This window comes from Podarcis raffonei, chromosome 2, assembly GCF_027172205.1.
Source record: "Podarcis raffonei isolate rPodRaf1 chromosome 2, rPodRaf1.pri, whole genome shotgun sequence".
In the NCBI taxonomy this organism is placed as follows: domain Eukaryota; kingdom Metazoa; phylum Chordata; class Lepidosauria; order Squamata; family Lacertidae; genus Podarcis; species Podarcis raffonei.
This window is the reverse complement of record NC_070603.1, coordinates 21841466-21860336: the sequence shown is the minus strand read 5'-3', so window position 1 is coordinate 21860336 and position 18871 is coordinate 21841466. Positions and strand designations below refer to the sequence as shown.

The 18871-nt window shown below is 48.5% G+C and overlaps 2 protein-coding genes across 2 annotated transcripts in view; both read right to left on the bottom strand.

Annotated features, from left to right (window-relative positions):
• The window catches only part of TUBA1A (tubulin alpha 1a), a 90885-nt gene extending 76726 nt beyond the window's left edge, over positions 1-14159 (bottom strand). The window contains exon 1 of the mRNA XM_053375242.1: positions 14056-14159. Within this exon, the coding sequence (XP_053231217.1) occupies positions 14056-14058 (3 nt within the window). The 5' untranslated portion in view covers positions 14059-14159. The remainder of the gene's footprint in view (positions 1-14055) is intronic.
• Positions 3074-14165, bottom strand: LOC128407184 (tubulin alpha-1C chain-like). Its single transcript, XM_053375244.1, has 4 exons — positions 14056-14165; positions 8822-9044; positions 8570-8718; positions 3074-4153 (listed from the first exon to the last, which is right to left on the bottom strand). Exons 1-4 carry the CDS (start codon positions 14056-14058, stop codon positions 3179-3181), a joined length of 1350 nt encoding a protein of 449 aa, XP_053231219.1. The 5' UTR covers positions 14059-14165; the 3' UTR covers positions 3074-3178.
• Between the last annotated feature and the right edge of the window lie 4706 nt (positions 14166-18871).

The following is an 18871-nucleotide window of genomic DNA, read 5'->3' as shown; positions in this document are numbered from 1 at the left end:
AAGAACTTCACCTCAGGATGAGAACAGAAATCGTGCAGCGGCAGCGGGAGGCCCCATTAGCTAAAGTGGTACCTCAGGTTAAGAACAGTTTCAGGTTAAGAACAGACCTCCAGAACGAATTAAGTTTGTAACCAGAGGTACCACTGTATTCATTTAAACAACCTAAAAATAACAGCGACTTCCCTTCTTCTCTTTCCGTGGTTCATTTTGCGTAACATAAATCCCTGCATATTTTATATAAACTAAACCATTCAGTATTCCATTATTGCATCCATCAAAACTTATTTGCCCTGTTGAATTTATCTTATTGCTGCCAGTGTTTTCATATGTACAATATTCCCCCCCCTATATTCAATAAACATTTTCAATTTTCTTTAAACATATGTTCTTCTGGTTCACTTATTCTATATGTTGGAATATCAGCTTAAGTCTCCATTCTTCTTTAGTTGGGACTTTGTTTTCCATTTTTGGGCTAACAAAACACGGGCCGCAGTAGTGGCATACATAAATAACCCTTTTTGACACCTGGGAATTTCCATCTGAATTATCCCCAACAAAAAGCACTCTGGTGTTGTTTGGGTTTTTTTGGAAAGGTACTTTAAAACATTTTTTTTCAGTTAACTATGAATTATTTCCCAATACAGTGCTACCGCATGTTGCGAACTGTCCCCCTTATGAATTATTTGGGTTACGCGCTCCACTAACCTGGAAGTAAATGCCCCTTCTTGCGAACTTTGCCCTGGGATGTGAGCGGAAATTGCGTTCCGGCGGTGCGGCAGCAGTGGGAGGCGCAATTAGGAAAAGCGCGCCTCATGTTACGAGTGGTTTCCAGTTACTAACAGACCTCCGGAATGGATTAAGTTCGCAACCGGAGGTACCACTGTTCTCTTTTACCCTTTTACAGGTCCACCACATATGACAGAATGTACCCTAGATCTCATTGCATCTCCAGCACTTATCAGATTCAGTCTTATACATCTTAGCAAGTCTACTTGGGAGTTAGATACCACCTGTATTTCATTTTCAGGTAGTTCTCCTTCAAGAAATAACATGCTGTAAACTTCAGAACACTTTCCCAAAGTTCTCCCCCAGAGATTAAAATCTATATTATGTGCTGTATCTATTGCCCAATGTTTCATAGAGGCCTTGACAAGCTCATCTTTTCTTTCCCAATCTAAGAACAGATTGTACATTTTAGACAAAAGTTTCTTTTGTAGAAGTTATTTTTCAAATTGTGATCTTTGGTCCAAAAAAATATTTTTCCTGTCTATTTTAAACATTTCATGTAACTGATGATATTGTAGCCAGTCTGTGAAATGGCTCCTTACACTTTCCACTGATTTCAGTTTAGGTTCCCCCATTGTATACTATAGCAATTCCCTGTAAGTTGCCCACTGTCTATCCATATTAACTCTCTTAATTGTAATAGCCTTAATAGCAGATAGCCATAAAGTTGTTTTCCTTTCCAACAGATTTTTATATTTATCCCAGACTCTATACGAATTCCTCCTTAGAATATGGTTCGTACAACCTTTATATAAGTCATTTTCCCAGATCTGACTGGCAAGACAGCTACAGCCATTCATGGACTGAGATAGACTGTGGACTATTGTAGCCTCTAGATTGGATTACTGCAATGCACCCTATGTGGGGCTGCCCCCAGAAGCTGGTCTAGAAGCTGCAGCTAGCACAAAATGCAACTTGGGTTATTGACTGGGCTAGGTAAAAAGTGACCTAACATAAACAGAATGAATTTGATCGATAGGCAATTGTACGGCACTAAGGAATGAATGGGACGCATGTGGCGCTGTGGGTTAAACCACAGAGCCTAGGGCTTGCTGATCAGAAGGGCAACGGGGTGAGCTCCCGTTGCTCGGTCCCTGCTCCTGCCAACCTAGCAGTTCGAAAGCATGTCAAAGTGCAAGTAGATAAATAGGGTGGACTGCCTCCCAGCCCCCCTCGGACCGCCCCTGCCTCAGTGTCCAGGCTGAACGATGGAGATGGAGATGCACCTTCAGGTATACTGGGCCGAGAGGCCATTTCAGGCTTTAAAGGTCAGCACCAACACTTTGAATTGTGCTTGAAAATGTACTGGGAGCCAATGTAGGTCTTTCAGGATTTGGGTCATTAGCATGCACACCCTTATACAAAGGACCATCTAATGATTTATAACTATGGTGAGTAGGAAGGGACAGGACACAGGTGGCGCTGTGCGTTAAACCACAGAGCCTAGGACTTGCCGATCAGAAGGTCGGCGGTTTGAATCCCTGCGACGCGGTGAGCTCCTGTTGCTTGGTCTCTGCTCCTGCCAACCTAGCAGTTTGAAAGCACGTCAAAGTGCAAGTAGATAAATAGGGACCGCTCCGGCGGGAAGGTAAACGGCGTTTCCGTGCGCTGCTCTGGTTCGCCAGAAGCAGCTTAGTCCTGATGGCCACATGACCCGGAAGCTGTACGCCGGCTCCCTTGGCCAGTAAAGCGAGATGAGCGCCGCAACCCCAGTCGTCTGCAACTGGACCTAACAGTCAGGGGTCCCTTTACCTTTATTACTGGGCTATTGCTTTTATTTTATATACTGTGATCTTTTTATGTGAACTGCCCTGAGACCACCAGGGTGGTATATAAATTCAACAAATAACAAGAGAAGTGCTAGTAACGGAGTCCAGCAGGGACTGATATAGGATGCCATCCTCGTTCTCTGGGTGACATGGGGTGCATAGCTGCACCATTTTATATGCCCCTTTTCTGCTCTTTTAGATGTGGCAGCTATTTTGTCAAGCCACAATGTCAAGGCAGCCATCTTGTGTTCTGCCCTCTCCACTACCAGCACACCCAGTTGTTGACCGACACCCATGGGACTTTGAGTTCCAAACGTGCCTGCCTGTTCCCATTGTAGCCAGCCAGACACTGATGGGAAGCCCACAAGCAGGGACAGGGGCATAATAGCCCTTTCTCGCTCGTGTTCCTCAGCAACAGGGTTGCAGACACATGGCTTCCAGTGCTGAATCTTGGACCCAGGCCTACAACTCAGAAGGACAGGGCACGGTTTGTTCTATAAATAAAGGAACAAGACTGCTTTCAGCTAAACATTTTGTTTAATGAGTCTAACACAATGCGCAGCAGAAGGCATCCAGAAGGAGACAGAAGCGAGAAGTAGAAAACAAACGGATACAAAGAGAAATCAGTATTCTTCGCCCTCGTCGTCCCCATCGGCACTGTCTGCCCCAACCTCCTCGTAATCTTTCTCTAGGGCAGCCATGTCCTCCCGGGCCTCCGAGAACTCGCCTTCCTCCATCCCTTCCCCAACGTACCAGTGGACAAAGGCACGCTTGGCATACATCAGGTCAAACTTGTGGTCCAGGCGAGCCCAGGCCTCAGCAATGGCTGTGGTGTTGCTCAGCATGCAGACGGCACGCTGCACTTTGGCCAGGTCGCCCCCGGGGACCACCGTGGGGGGCTGGTAGTTGATACCAACCTTGAAACCGGTGGGGCACCAGTCCACAAACTGGATGCTACGTTTGGTCTTAATGGTGGCAATAGCAGCGTTGACATCTTTGGGGACGACGTCCCCACGGTACAACAGGCAGCAGGCCATGTATTTACCGTGACGAGGGTCACATTTCACTAATTGGTTGGCTGGCTCAAAGCAAGCGTTTGTGATCTCTGCTACCGTCAGCTGTTCATGGTAAGCTTTCTCAGCTGAGATGACTGGGGCATAGGTGGCCAGGGGGAAGTGGATTCGGGGATAGGGCACCAGATTGGTCTGGAATTCTGTGAGGTCTACATTCAGGGCACCATCAAATCGCAGGGAGGCCGTGATGGAGGACACAATCTGGCTGATAAGGCGGTTGAGGTTGGTGTAAGTGGGGCGCTCAATGTCCAGGTTCCTGCGGCAAATGTCATAGATGGCCTCGTTGTCTACCATGAAGGCGCAGTCGGAGTGCTCCAGGGTGGTGTGGGTGGTCAGGATGGAGTTGTAGGGCTCGACGACCGCTGTGGAGACTTGGGGAGCCGGGTAGATGGAGAACTCCAGCTTGGACTTCTTGCCGTAGTCAACGGACAGGCGCTCCATCAGCAAGGAGGTGAACCCAGAGCCGGTGCCCCCACCAAAGCTGTGGAAGACCAGGAAGCCCTGGAGACCTGTGCACTGGTCGGCCTGTTGGAAAGAGAGAGGTTTTAAAAGATTCTCACAAGTCCTGACATGGTCTTCCTGAAAAGCCTACTTAGTCACTTAATATGGAGGCTACTGGGGGTTCGGAGACAGTAAGAGTCAGCTTTTCATGAGATCATACAGCAGAAGACAAGTCTCTGCAGAAGGCTTCTGGGCAGTGCAGCAGAGATTTCTGAATGGGATAAAGGAGATGGGGACAGAGAGACTGAGCCTCACTTAATACTATGTCCCTGTAGCTTCCAGACAACTATGAACTGTAATTCAAGGGCTTATATTGAGAACATCTCAACCATTAAGCTCCCCTTCATAGACCAACTGGTCCTGGTAAATTAATGCCTATGCTACTCCTGCCCCAGCTCTTAGCTTTGGAGGACAGATCAATCTGACTGCACAAATTATTGCATGATCACACCACCTCCTCTGCTACTGTGGGTTTGGAAAGCGCAAAATCCAATTTCCTTGAAGATGGCGTATTCCTCCGGTAGCCATCGTAGTTTCCTCCAAAGGCTGTGGGGTCTATCTCCCATCAACCCAAGCAGTCTTGGCACTCACCACCTTGTGAGGTGGTAAGCAATGATGGGGATTGTAGTCTAACTCTGGTGTAGCAGAAGATAATCCCTGTGTGGTGCCCCATGGACCTTTGCTTATTTAAGAAGTTTGATCCTAAAACTAATTCAATAATTTAAGATCACAACGCAAGACTATTCTTTAAGATTATCTCCTTCCCACCGACAATGCTTGCCCTTCAACATAACTGCCCGTGAGTTGTTGCCTGAGCACTGCACCACAACCACACATTAAGGACAGAAACACCTTGTATAATCGATCTCCTTCCTCTCTTTTGTACAACCTGAGAGTTACCAACTTGAGCAACATCCAAAATTGGGACACAGGGGCTGAAACAAATGACCTTTTGCACCCCACTGGGACAATCTGCATAAGGCATGGATGGGAACCAGTGGCTTCCATACATTGCTGGACTCAAATTAAAATAGCTCATGGTCTGGGATGACACGGACATTTTTCCTTAACCATTTTCAGAAGGCCAAAGCTTCCTCACCTATGAAGTAAGGAATGGTATTAATCAAAGTCTGACTGAACAATGCTCATTTTACAGGAGAAGACCACTGAAGCCACAAGGTAAGCCATGAAGCATGTGTCCGATAATGATTCTTCGAGCTGCCATTTATATAAGGCGCAGTAAATGGCACCAGCTTTCTAGGACCTAGGACCCTCGTACCTACGGGAGCGCCTCTCCCGGTATGCCCCACGGAGAGCCTCAAGGTCCATAAACAGCAACACCCTAGTGGTCCCGGGCCCTAAGGAAGTTCGATTAGCCTCAACCAGAGCCAGGGCCTTTTCAACACTGGCTCCGGCCTGGTGGAACGCTCTGCCTCATGAGACCAGGGCCCTGCAGGATCTGATTTCTTTCCGCAGGGCCTTTGGCTTGGAGCCAATTTGATTCCCTCCGCCTCTTTCTTTTTTCTTTCTCCTGTGATGAGGCTGCATTTTAATATTTCAATGTTTTAATGTTGTATTTTAATCTTGTTTCTAAGTTGTATTCGTTCAACTTGTTTTTATTATTGCTTGTTAGCTGCCCTGAGCCCGGCCATGGCTGGGGAGGGCAGGGTATAAATAAAAATTATTATTATTATTAAATCATGAAGCTCCATTTTAGAGCTAGAGATCAATGAGTCTCAGCAATCTCCAACTTCCTGGGTAAAGGCAACTATGCTTATGACTGCCTATAAAAGGCATGTTACGAGCCCCTCACCTCAATACAACAAGCAGATTAACAGCTTGGCTGCATGCATTTTTACTCAGTTATTGTTCTTTAGCCTTAAAGGAACAAGGTGCCTATCAGCATATGCAGAGCAGTTTCCCCTCCAAATATTTATGAGAAACTACAGCCTGTACAATCCTACCTCTTCAACTCTTGCTAAAGATAAAGAGCAGAGCTAACAGTCTCCCATACAGATAAGCCCAAGAGCTTTTATCTTCAGAAACTCAACAATGCCACTCCTGGCTTCCTTAAACTGTACAATTCCCCACCCCCACAACTCTCTGTGCTTGTTTTACTTCCATAGGCTGAAAGATTAGAATTTAAATAACAAGGTTCCTGTGAGCACATTCTCAGCCTAGGAATTTTATTTTCCCATGACTAGAGCTATACAGAGAGCTCTTCCACTTTACACAAAGCTCTATTTCTGCTTTTCTAACCAAGCAATTGTTTCTTTGGGTGGCATCCAAGTAAATAATTATGCGAGCGGAAAAACTTTGGCTTGCACAATGGAACTTGCCCCGTCCTCCCATGCGCACCCCAAAATACGATCCAGGTGGCTTGAGGAACCCCCGGAACAGTTTCCGGGGTGAAGAGAGGAGGGAAGTCTCATTGTGAAAGTGTTCTGCTTGAGCTAGGGGTTACATAGTACTACTTTGGATATTATTCCTTTGCTATTCGTGGAGTTGGTGTATGGGAGATACCACCTGCAAGTGAAATGGAACAAAGGCTCATTGAAGAAGAAGAAGAGGAGTTTGGATTGATATCCCGCTTTATCACTACCTTTAAGGAGTCTCCAAGCGGCTAACATTCTCCTTTCCCTTCCTCCCCCACAACAAACACTCTGTGAGGTGAGTGGGGCTGAGAGACTTCAGAGAAGTGTGACTAGCCCAAGGTCACCCAGCAGCTGCACATGTAGACGAGCGGAGACGCAAACCCGGTTCCCCAGATTACGAGTCTACTGCTCTTAACCACTACACCACACTGGCTCTCAAGAAGAGCTGCCCCCAGGCTCCAGGAGAAGCAGAGAAAACAGAAGCACGGCTTCATACAGGCAAAAAGAAGCAAAAACTTGAGATTAAGCAGCAAAAAAGAAAAGACTCCAATTTGCGTGGCCACACACCCCTAAGTCCAGTAAGATGCACACTCTTTGCTTGGAATATTGCGCGATGGGGAAAAGCATTCCCAAATGCATTCAAGAACTGGAGACCACGGGCTTCCTCTCACAAAAATCCACTCCAGGTTTTTCCTGCAAGCCCAATTTTGGCAGCTGTAGAGTGACATTCCTCTCCTGCTTGCCAAGATCAAAGAATTTGCCTTCTGAGGCTGTATGAGGGCAGGCAGGGGAGGAGAACCACTGCACATTCACATCTGGAGTTTGGTTTTTTAAGTCTATCTCAAGCATCCTTGCCTTTGTCTTTAGAAGATCCTGTGAAGACCACCTTCCCGCAGTCAGCTTTTCAGGAGACCACACAACAGAAGAAAGCCTCTTCAGAAGGCTCCTAGGCACTGCAGCATGGGATGGAGGAGAGGGGGACAGAGGCACTGAGCCTCACTTAATACTATGTCCCTGTAGCTTCCAGACAACTATGGCCTGTAATTCAAGGGCTAGACCTTATATGGAGGACAACTCAACCATTAAATTCCCCTTCTTAGACCAACTGGTCCTGCTAAATTTATGCCTATACTACTCCTGCCCCAGCACTTAGCTTTGGAGGACAGATCAAAATGACTGCACAAATTATTGCCTGACCACACCACCACCTCTGCTCTCTTAAGCTCTTTGGGGAAAAGCAGGATACAGTGCATGTGAAGTATTAATTAGCAGCAGTGTACAACTGACTATACAATTTATTCTTGCCTTTAAGGGGGTGAAGGAAAGAGTCAGACTTACATAAACAGTACAGGCTGGTAGGACCCTAGCTCAAAAGTTTAACACAGCTTGGACATAAAGCAAAACCTGCAAAAAATGTTGCAGTGGGAGGAGTGGGGGGGGGGTCAGAATTCCCCCTTTGCTATTCCATTCCCCTCCCCCCTTTGCTTTTACATTTTCTCCTCCCAGCACATAGAATTCTATGGACTCCAAGCACACTCAGTCCTCACTTATCAATTTTGGAGGGTCCCTCTTTGTTCTTTTTTAAAAGGGTTTTGTCTGTTCCCGAAAAGCTGGCCTTTCCCTGTTAACATGGACAGTGCTTTTTCTTGCTACAACTATGCTCACAGCCGGAACAGAGGAAACAAGAAGGAAAGTATTAAAGAAGAAGAAGAAGAAGAAGAAGAAGAGTTTGGATTTGATATCCCGCCTTTCACTCCCTTTAAGGAGTCTCAAAGCGGCTAACAATCTCCTTTCCCTTCCTCCCCCAAAACACTCTGTGAGGTGAGTGGGGCTGAAAGACTTCAAAGAAGTGTGACTGGCCCAAGGTCACCCAGCAGCTGCATGTGGAGGAGCGGAGACGCGAACCCGGTTCCCCCGATTACGAGACTACCGCTCTTAACCACTACACCACACTGGCTCTTCCTTGTCCTTCCCCCATTTATAATGGGTGTTTTTGTGAAATGTCTTTCCTGTTGTGTTTAGAAGCCCCTTCCCCCAGTCTTGCAGGCTGCAGACGTCAACTCACCAGCTTCCTGATCCTGTCGAGGACCAGGTCAATGATCTCCTTGCCAATGGTGTAGTGGCCCCTGGCATAATTGTTGGCAGCATCCTCCTTGCCAGTGATGAGCTGCTCGGGGTGGAAGAGCTGGCGGTAGGTGCCAGTGCGCACCTCATCTGTGGAGAGAAGCAAGTGGAAGCATTAAGACCTCTGGCATCCCTCCTGTAGACACAAACATAGGAGAACTGGAAAGCTATTAGAAGTGCCTTGTTTGCTCACCAATCACAGTTGGTTCCAGGTCCACAAAGACCGCCCTGGGCACGTGCTTGCCAGCTCCCGTCTCACTGAAGAACGTGTTGAAGGAGTCGTCTCCTCCCCCAATGGTCTTGTCACTGGGCATCTGCCCATCAGGCTGGATGCCATGTTCAAGACAGTAAAGCTCCCAGCAGGCATTGCCAATCTGGACTCCGGCTTGGCCAACATGGATGGAGATGCACTCACGCTGCAAAGAGAAGCGGTTAAAATGAATGCATACATCCTTCCTCAATGCAGACACACACCCCACAGACCTGGAACTCGCCTGTCCAACCAATTCTATGTTATTTTAAATCCCCCATTCTTAGCCCTGCATCTTAAGTGTGAGTTTAGGGCCTGCCTTCAGAATTGCACAGAAAGGAATGAAGTGATATATCTAGAGCAGTTTGTGCATGCACACACTGACTGAGCAAAGATGTGCTAGTCGGTGGTGGTGCTGTAGTCTAAACCACTGAGCCTCTTGGGCTTGCCGATCAGAAGGTCAGGGGTTCGAATCCCGGTGACAGGGTGATCTCCTGTTGCTTGGTCCCAGCTCCTGCCAACCTAGCAGTTTGAAAGCACACCAATGCAAGTAGATAAATAGGTACCACTGCGGTGGGAAGGTAAACAGCATTTCCATGCGCTCTGGGTGTCCCGTTGCTCCAGAAGTGGTTTGGTCATGCTGCCACATGACCCAGAAAGCTGTCTGTGGACAAAAGCCGGCTCCCTTGGCATGAAAGCGAGATGAGCTCCGCAACCCTATAGTCAGTTTTGACTGGACTTAACCGCCCAGGGACCCTTTAACTTTACTAGGAAGTAAGCAGCTAATGAATTGCCCACAATGCAATGTCATCATCCCCAAGACAGAGCTGCCGTGGAACAGCTCGGAATAAGCAGTCCCACATCCTGCCCCTTTTCTGTGGCCTCAAACTTGCAGAATTCAAAGTGTGTTTATAGAAATTGTGCTTTAACCACAGATTTTTAGAACACTGTATGCCAAAGACCCAGAAACCAGAATGCAAACAAAATCCATTGCCTAAGAAATAAGACATGTGGAAAATTCACTCACTTTCTTAAAGCTAAGCTGATAATACTGGGGAGTCATTTAAAGTTGTCCACATGCCAGTCTGTTGTGACTTTAATCCATTTTTTGATGACTGATAAGGAGAAAGTGGCTTGTGACAGCCTTGGAAGCCAACAGCTTTTACCCAGAAACTGTTGGCAAAAACTAATTCTCCCTCATCATTCTATCTGAAGAGAAGGGAACTCTTATGGAATACAGATTTTAAAGCCCTAAATAGCCTCGGCCCAGTATACCTGAAGGAGCGTCTCCACTCCCATTGTTCAGCCCGGACACCGAGGTCCAGCACTGAAGGCCTTCTGGCGGTTCCCTTACTGCGAGAAATGAGGTTACAGGGAACCAGGCAGAGGGTCTTCTTGGTGGTGGTGCCCACCCTGTGGAACACCCTCCCATCAAATGCCAAGGAAACAACTATCTAACTTTTAGAAGACATCTGAAGGCAGCCCTGTTTAGGGAAGCTTTTAATGTTTGACATTTCATTATGTTTTCCTATACAGTGGTACCTCTAGATACGAACAGGATCCGTTCCGGAGCCCTGTTCGCATCTAGAGGTAAACGTAACTAGCGACAGCACATCTGCGCACACACGCGTGGCTTTTTGCCGCTTCTGCGCAAGCGTGTGATGTCATTTTGAGTGTCTACACATGCACAAGTGGCAAAACCCAGAAGTAACGCACTCTGTTACTTCCGGGTTGCCGTGGAGCGCAACTCAAACGCGTTCAACTCGAAGCGTATTCAACCAGAGGTATGACTGTATGCTGGAAGCTGACCACAGTGGCTGGGAAAACCTAGCCAGAAGGGTGGGGAATAATAATAATAATAATAATAATAATAATAATAATAGGGACAGCAGTCATTGCAGTTTATTTGTATTTTCCACAAGCCTGAAGTGTCATATAGAACTGCAACAATCTTGTCCCTTCTTAACGTTCATAAACCTACCTGAACATGCAGTCAGTGAGATAAATGAGCAGGAGAGATAGATCTGTCCTGGTCAAAGATTACACTGAAGTCTTTGTCCCCTGGGTAGGAAAGAGGTCCTACCTCGGACTAGCCAGATGAGCTTGGTCAAGGGTGTGCAATAGACCAACAGATTCCCTACACGGCAACACTGTAACTCAACCCTGAAGCACCAATTGTATGCAAGACACTGTTACTCATTCCTAATCAGCACTGCAGGCTTTGGGTGTGACTCAAACAACCCCGGTGCCTGTTGAGTCATTGTGTCTGCTGCAGCAGCACAATGTATCCCTCAGGACTATAAAATCTGTATAGTATCACATTTTGCCTCATGCTTTAGGTTACACAAATGCAGCAAATACAGAGTTGCCATATTTGAAGCGTTAAAAACCAGGACACCCTGAAAGTTTTTGAGTGGTGGTGGTTTTTTGAAACCACTGAAATTTTTGAACTATCCAGGACAAATATAACTTTCTTTTTGATAGGAGAATCAGGGGATTATGGGTCTTAATGGGGGGGAGCACACCCCCCCCCGGCGAACACCCATGACTACAGGCACTGTGCTCAAAGTTGTTCCATTGGTCAAAAGGACTAAGGCCTGGAGATTATAGGAGTGCTGGAGTTCAAGCGAGACAAGGTTCCTAGCCTGCTCATGCTTGCTTCTTCGGATAGCTCATCCAGATGCTAATGAGTTGATGTTTCAGAGCCAGCTCTTTTGAACTCCCAACAGGATTTGGCTTGTTTTAGCTAGTTGCTGCCAGCGAAGTGAAAATGCAGCAAGAGGTAGAAGAGGCCCAAGGCCTCACCCCACCAAGGCAGGCAATTGAGTGCTAGGCAACTGAGCCCCATTATCCTTCCCACAGCGCAAACAAGGGGGAGGAGAGCAAGGAGCAGATTTGGTTTCATAGAGCTAGCCAAGTCCTGTGCATTATTAGGTAGCCTCAGTTTCTGGAACTCAGAACACTAGGATCAAGGTTCCAAAGGGGCTTAATGTGTCTCTCCGACAAGTTGTGGGGCACAGAGAAAGAAGGGCTCCAGGTTTACCAACAGGCAAACAAAAGCAAACCAGAGCAAGATGATTCTAGCTTTGTTTCTCATACTGTTCCCCATAAGTGTTCTACAAAGGCAACGCGGATACTAGGCAGGTGCCACTCCTTGGATCAACTGCAAGGTGGGAGACTTGGGGCTGGGGGGGCAATGCCCCGTTTGCCCTGGGGATCAGACTGCACTGCCAACAGGTGGAGGTATCTGTTTCATGATATCTGGTGCAAGGATACACCCTTAATTTCCTCCCGTTATTCAGATTTGAAACAAATCCAGTTTTATTGCAAGGATACACCCTTAATTTCCTCCAGTTATTCAGATTTGAAACAAATCCAGTTTTGTTTCCAGGCTCCACTTACTCAGATTTGAAACAAAAAATTAAAAGTCTACTCAACAGCTCGGTTTTGAGTAATCTCTTAATTTAAATTAAATTTAAATTAAAAACAACAACTGATGCTGGAACTGCATCTTTTGTATTTCAACCAAGCCACAAAATGGAGCTGTTATGCCCTTTGAAGATCTGTCCCGCCTAACTCACTTTGGCTGAACACGCCTTGGTTTCCAGCAACTTTTAAGCCGTTTTGCCCTGCCTGCTGGTAGCTGGACATTATGCAATGCCACATAATGCCCCTTCTATGCAGTATCTATTTGCCAGAGCCAAGCATCGCAGCTGGCAAGTTCAAACTTGGTCACTTTTGCTTTCAAGATGTGACCCAACCCCAAAAAGGATTACCTCGCCTAAGGATGCCTCTTAAGCGCAACCTAAGCCGCTTAGCTTGGCCGATTTGCAATGAGCATTTGGGGACAAGAGTGTGTGTTTATTTTTTCTTGCATGGGGGGTGGGGGGCAGGATTGGTTTGCAGTGTTTCCTTCTTTTGCCAATAGGCAAATGAAGCGCACAAGGTTCTGCGTTCAACCGCCCGGGGAAATGACGCAACAAGCTGGTTATTCAACAAGGCTCTTCCCGCGCGTTCTCTCTGGCGGGCTGCTCGCCTTGGACTCTTGCTTTCCAACTCTGCTTGGAAGAAGTGACTCAACACGTAGTTACGGAAGCAAGAAAAAAAAGTTCTGGACATGGGAGTAACCAGGAATTTTGTGGGGCGGGAGAGGCAGGCCTTTTGTCAGGGATTCGCCACTTAAGTATTTCTATTGTTTTACTTGATCTGGGGGGGCAGGCAGCTGCCCTCACCTACCCCACCCCCCTCGGCTACGCACATGGGTGTGGAAGAGGCTGCCATGCCGGGCTTGAGCGGCCACATCCTGCTGCTTAAGGTTCTGGAAGCACGCTTCCGGAGGATTTTTGGCAAATGATCTTGTGTTCCATAGGCCCATTTCCCAGAAAGGGTAAATCGAGGCGCACAGAGACTATTCAGATATTCTCATGGTCTCGTTTGGTAGTGATTGGACTAAGCAACGCACCCCACAACCCACTTCCGGCACTGATCCTAACAAGCCCCGTAGAGACGCAATTGAATCCCAAGCGCACTCCCCCCCCAAAGAAAAATTATCAGAACGCGGGCAAATGAGGCACATTATGCTTCTAAATGGCGCGTTAAAGGTTAAAGAGACGAGTAAGGCCATTTAGGGGCTTTTCCTACACCAAGGAAGCTGGGCGTCCCACCGCGTGCGCGCAAGTTTCAGGCCACTCGCTCCCCCAACCCATTGCGCGGAAACGACTCGGGCAACGCTCCTCCGGATATGCGCACAGGCGGACACGTGTCTGCGCGGCGCGATTTCCTACACGCGGAAACGCTCTTCCCGGGAGCTCCTCCTGGGACCACGAGGGAGAAGGCATCACTGCCTCGCCAGCGCCTTTTGGCCCCCACCCGCGTCCCAGGAGCCCCGAGCTGGCTACCGACACCCACAGGGCGCAGCTCCATCGCACGATCCCTCACCTCACACCCCATGGCCCTGGATGTCCGAGCACCCACAAAATTCCCCGTGGAGGGCACCCACTCATCTGGGTGCCAGGGCCATGCACGTCGCATGGGCACCCACAGTCCCGGGCACCCACGGTTGTGGGGCCAAGTTGGCACCGCTGCACCCCACCCAGCCTCGCTTTCCTGGTCCCCAGGCACGAACCCCCGCGAAACCTTTGTCTCCAAGCCTCCTCCTCCTCCTCTTCGCTACTTACCATGTTTCCTCGACGGCAAGGAAGCAAAAAAACAACAACGAAGCGGGAGAAGGAGGAACCGAGTCTTCCTCACTAGTCGACCCGTTGAGGGAGCCGCCGGTGAGCCAAAACTTCGTCCGAACTGCGGGACGGGTTGGGGCGGGGCCTTTTATAGGGCTGGGAGCGTGTCGTCATCAGCAGGGGCGGGGCTTGGCGGAGGGAGAAGGAGGAGCCCTGCCCCGCCCCTTCACCGGCCCCTGATTGGCGGGTTCGAATTTCCCGAAAGGGGAAGGCGGGCGGGCCAGCGAATGAGGAGGGGAGAAGCGGATACCGCCATGAATGGAGGGGGGGGGGAGGACAAGGATCACAATTTTCACAGAGGAATTCATAGGAGCCAAGGGCGTAGCCAAGGGGAGAGCAGCTGCCCCCACAGATCAATAAAAATACTTAACTAAGGTTCTGTGCCCCCCCCCCAAAATTGGCCCTCCAACAAAATATCTGAGCCCCCCCAAAACTGATGGCAGGGGTGCCAACTTGAATAAAATACTGGGGGGGGGGGGACAGGTAAGCCCCACCCCGCATCCTCGATCACGTGGCACGGTGCACGCACACTATTTGAATGGCAATGTCTGTAAACTGGGGTGGGGCCATATAAACTGGGGTGGGGGCTTAAACCCCTTAAATATTTTATGGAAGGGGGTCCGAAGACCCCTCGGCCCCTAGGAGTTGGCTCCTATGGTTGATGGACATTGCCATTCAAATAGTGTGCGTGCACCGTGCCACGTGATCGAGGATGTGAGGCGGGGCTTAGCCTGTCCCCCCCCCCCACCTCCAAATGTTTCATTCAAGTAGGTTTGCCATATTTCAAAAAAGTAAGAACCAGGACGCCCCCAAAACCGTCGAACTTTTTCTTACCAAAGCACTAAAAAAACCCCGCGATTTGCCGAAGATCCAGGACAAAGAGCCGCTTTTTAGAGATCCCCACCCCCCGGTCAATTACCCCCCTCCGTAATGTCCGGGGCGATCCGGACGTGTGACAGCGCTACTTTAAGTAGCCCCCTCCCCAAAAGAGTGGAAGCCTGTTTATTTGGAAACTCAGTTCCAACCTAACCAGAGGGATATTCGTGGGGCTTAACAGACCGTTATTCTTCCGGCAGGCAATTAAATATGTTGGACAAAAAGCGACCCGCCCCTGCGCAAGTTGCGCAAAATGCGCTTAGCGCCCTTGCTCTTCCCGCCGGTATCTATTTCACGCTGCGCCCCATTGGTGGTGATGCGCTGCGGGATGTGGGGTGGGGGGCAGCGCATGGGCGTAGCCAAGGGGGGGTCGGGAGGTGCATCTGCCCCCCCCCATAATAAAAATCAGTAAAACCACCCAGCTGAGGTTCTGCCTTCTCCTAGCAAAAGGCTCCCCCCGCCAACAAAGGACCTGCCCTCCCTCCCCCAGCAAAAATCCTAGTTACGCCCATAGGGCAGCTATGGGGGATGGAGATCCGGAAGGGGTGATGAATGAGGTAATTGAGGGAGGAGCCCAAGAAGAACAACGAAGGAGGAATCAGCCGGGTTGGGAACAGCTGGCGAGCGACAGTTTTCCGCGATTCCTGCTTCGGAAATGCCGGCGCTGCACATTCCAGAGGGAAAGCCCTGCTGGTGCGCTAGAAGCGAAAGCCACACACACAAAGATGGGTCGGAAGAGGCTCATGACACATCAAAGCAGCGCTTCTCAAACATTTCCCCCCTGTGCGCCGCACTTTCAGAATAAAAAAAAAAAGATTTTTTTTCTTTAATTGCTAAAGAAATAACATGGGGGTGGGGAAAAGGAAACAACTCATTTTTTTAACCCCCCACCCGTTTTTACAAATACCATTTCCATTCAAATGTAATCAATTTTATACACACACACACACACACACACACACACACACATATATATATATAAGGTAAAGGGACCCCTGACCATTAGGTCCAGTCATGGCCGACTCTGGGGTTGCGGCGCTCATCTCACTTTATTGGCCGAGGGAGCTGGCGTACAGCTTCCAAGTCATGTGGCCAGCATGACTAAGCCGCTTCTGGCGAACCAGAGCATGGAAACGCTGTTTACCTTCCCGCCGGAGCGGTACCTATTTATCTACTTGCACTTTGACGTGCTTTGAGTTCACCCCGTCGCAGGCATTTGAACCGCCAACCTTCTGATCCACAAGTGCTAGGCTCTGTGGTTTAACCCACAGCGCCACCCACATCCATAGATATATATATAGGTAAAGGTAAAGGTACCCCTGCCCGTACAGGCCAGTCTTGACAGACTCTAGGGTTGTGCGCTCATCTCACTCTAGAGGCCGGGAGCCAGCGCTGTCCGAAGACACTTCCGGGTCACATGGCCAGCGTGACAAGCTGCATCTGGCGAGCCAGCGCAGCACACGGAACGCCGTTTACCTTCCCGCTAGTAAGCAGTCCCTATTTATCTACTTGCACCCGGGGGTGCTTTCGAACTGCTAGGTTGGCAGGCGCTGGGACCGAGCAACGGGAGCGCACCCCACCGCGGGGATTTGAACCGCCAACCTTTCAATCAGCAAGTCCTAGGCGCTGAGGCTTTTACCCACAGCGCCACCCGGATCCCAGATATATATATAGGATTCCCCAAATCCTTGGACCTCCCTCCGTCCCCTCATGGTTTCCATTACAAACCTTTTCCTACTGCATCTTATGACATCCAAATTTCGTTTCTATCTTATTTCAACCTTATAATTATTACATTGCAAGTGTTCTATCGATCCTGCTAACGTTTTAAAATGTTTACAGTGTTCTTCTAGGTAATCTAGAATCCCCCCCAATTCTTTATTAAATTCCTTGTCTTCCTGGTTTCTAAATCTCCCAGTCAGTTTTGCCATTTGAGCATAGTCCATCATCTTGTATATTCATTCTTCTCTGGTTGGAACTTTTATCTTCCTTCAGTTCTACCTCTGGGAGGAAAGCACCTGCACAGTTGTTGTTGCATACATAAAAAGTATGTATTTTCTGCTCCCTTGAAGGAAAAAACTAGCCGTGTTTGATTTATAACACAACTTAAAAAAAAATCCTATCCTATCCTATACTACGCTGAAATGTTTATTATTATTATTATTATTGTTATTGTTATTATTAATTGAATTTATATACTGCCCCATACCTGGAAGTCTCAGGGCGGTTAACAGAACAAAATCAAAATATAAAACCACAAAATAAGTGTTTTAAGGTAAGTGTTTCTGTGCCCTTGCATCTTCCTGCCACACTTGCCATCCTCTCCTGGCACCAGTGAAGTAGCGTGGCGGGGTGTGTGTGGCCTGGGTGCACAATCTGGGGGGCACAGGAACCAGGTGCCCCCCACAGAGATCTCCAGCGTGCACCATTCAAGGAGGTGCAGGTGGCCTTGCACATTTAACCATTCATTTAACACTGATTTAAGTGCTTGCAGGACCACTCCTATTCTTGGAGATGGCCCAGCTGTGGGTTGACGGCTTTGCTGGCCTGGATCATGAGACCCCCAAGCCATCAAGCCCAGTTGGAAGTAGCAGAGTCATTTAGCCGCAACCCTGGTTTCCCCAGCCGCTCTGGGTGGCTTGCAGCATATCTAAAAACATAATACAGTGGTACCTCTGAATCATAGAATCATAGAATCATAGAGTTGGAAGAGACCACAAGGGCCATCGAGTCCAACCCCCTGCCAAGCAGGAAACACCATCAGAGCACTCCTGACATATGGTTGTCAAGCCTCTGCTTAAAGACCTCCAAAGAAGGAGACTCCACCACACTCCTTGGCAGCAAATTCCACTGTCGAACAGCTCTTACTGTCAGGAAGTTCTGTCAGGAAGGTGGAATCTTCTTTCTTGTAGTTTGGATCCATTGCTCCGTGTCCGCTTCTCTGGAGCAGCAGAAAACAACCTTTCTCCCTCCTCTATGTGACATCCTTTTATATATTTGAACATGGCTATCATATCACCCCTTAACCTCCTCTTCTCCAGGCTAAACATGCCCAGCTCCCTTAGCCGTTCCTCATAAGGCATCGTTTCCAGGCCTTTGACCATTTTGGTTGCCCTCCTCTGGACACGTTCCAGTTTGTCAGTGTCCTTCTTGAACTGTGGTGCACAGAACTGGACACAGTACTCCAGGTGAGGTCTGACCAGAGCAGACCTGGTTAAGAACTTACGTAATTCCTTCCGGAGGTCCGTTCTTAACCTGAAAGTGATCTTAACCTGAGGTACCACTTTAGCTAATGGGGCCTCCTGCTGCTGCCACCGCGCAATTTCTGTTCTCATCCTGAGGTAAAGTTCTTATCCCGAGGTACTACTTCTGGGTTAGCGGAGTCTGTAACCTGAAGCGTTTGTAACCCGAGGTACCACTGTAAAAACATCAAGCGTTAAAAACCTCCCAATACAGGGCTGCCTTCAGATGCCTTCTAAAAGTTGTGTAGTTATTTATCTCCTTGGCATCTGAAGGGAGGGCGTTCCACAGGGTGGGTGCTGCTACCGAGAAGGCCCTCTGCCTTGTTCCCTGAAATTTCACTTCTCGCAGGGAGGGAACCAACAGAAGGCCCTTGGAGCTGGATCTCAGTGTCTGGGCTGAACGATGGAGACACTCCTTCAGGTATACTGGGCGGAGGCCGTTTAGGGCGTTAAAGTTCAGCACCAACACTTTGACTTTTGCTTGGAAACATACTGGGAGCCAATGTAGTTCTTTCAGGACCAGTGTTATATGGTCCCGGCGGCCACTCCCAGCCACCAGTCGTAAACCGTGTGGAGGCCCATAGGTAATCAAAATCTCAGGACGCCCCTCGCAAATTATCTCCTAATATGTTTTGGAT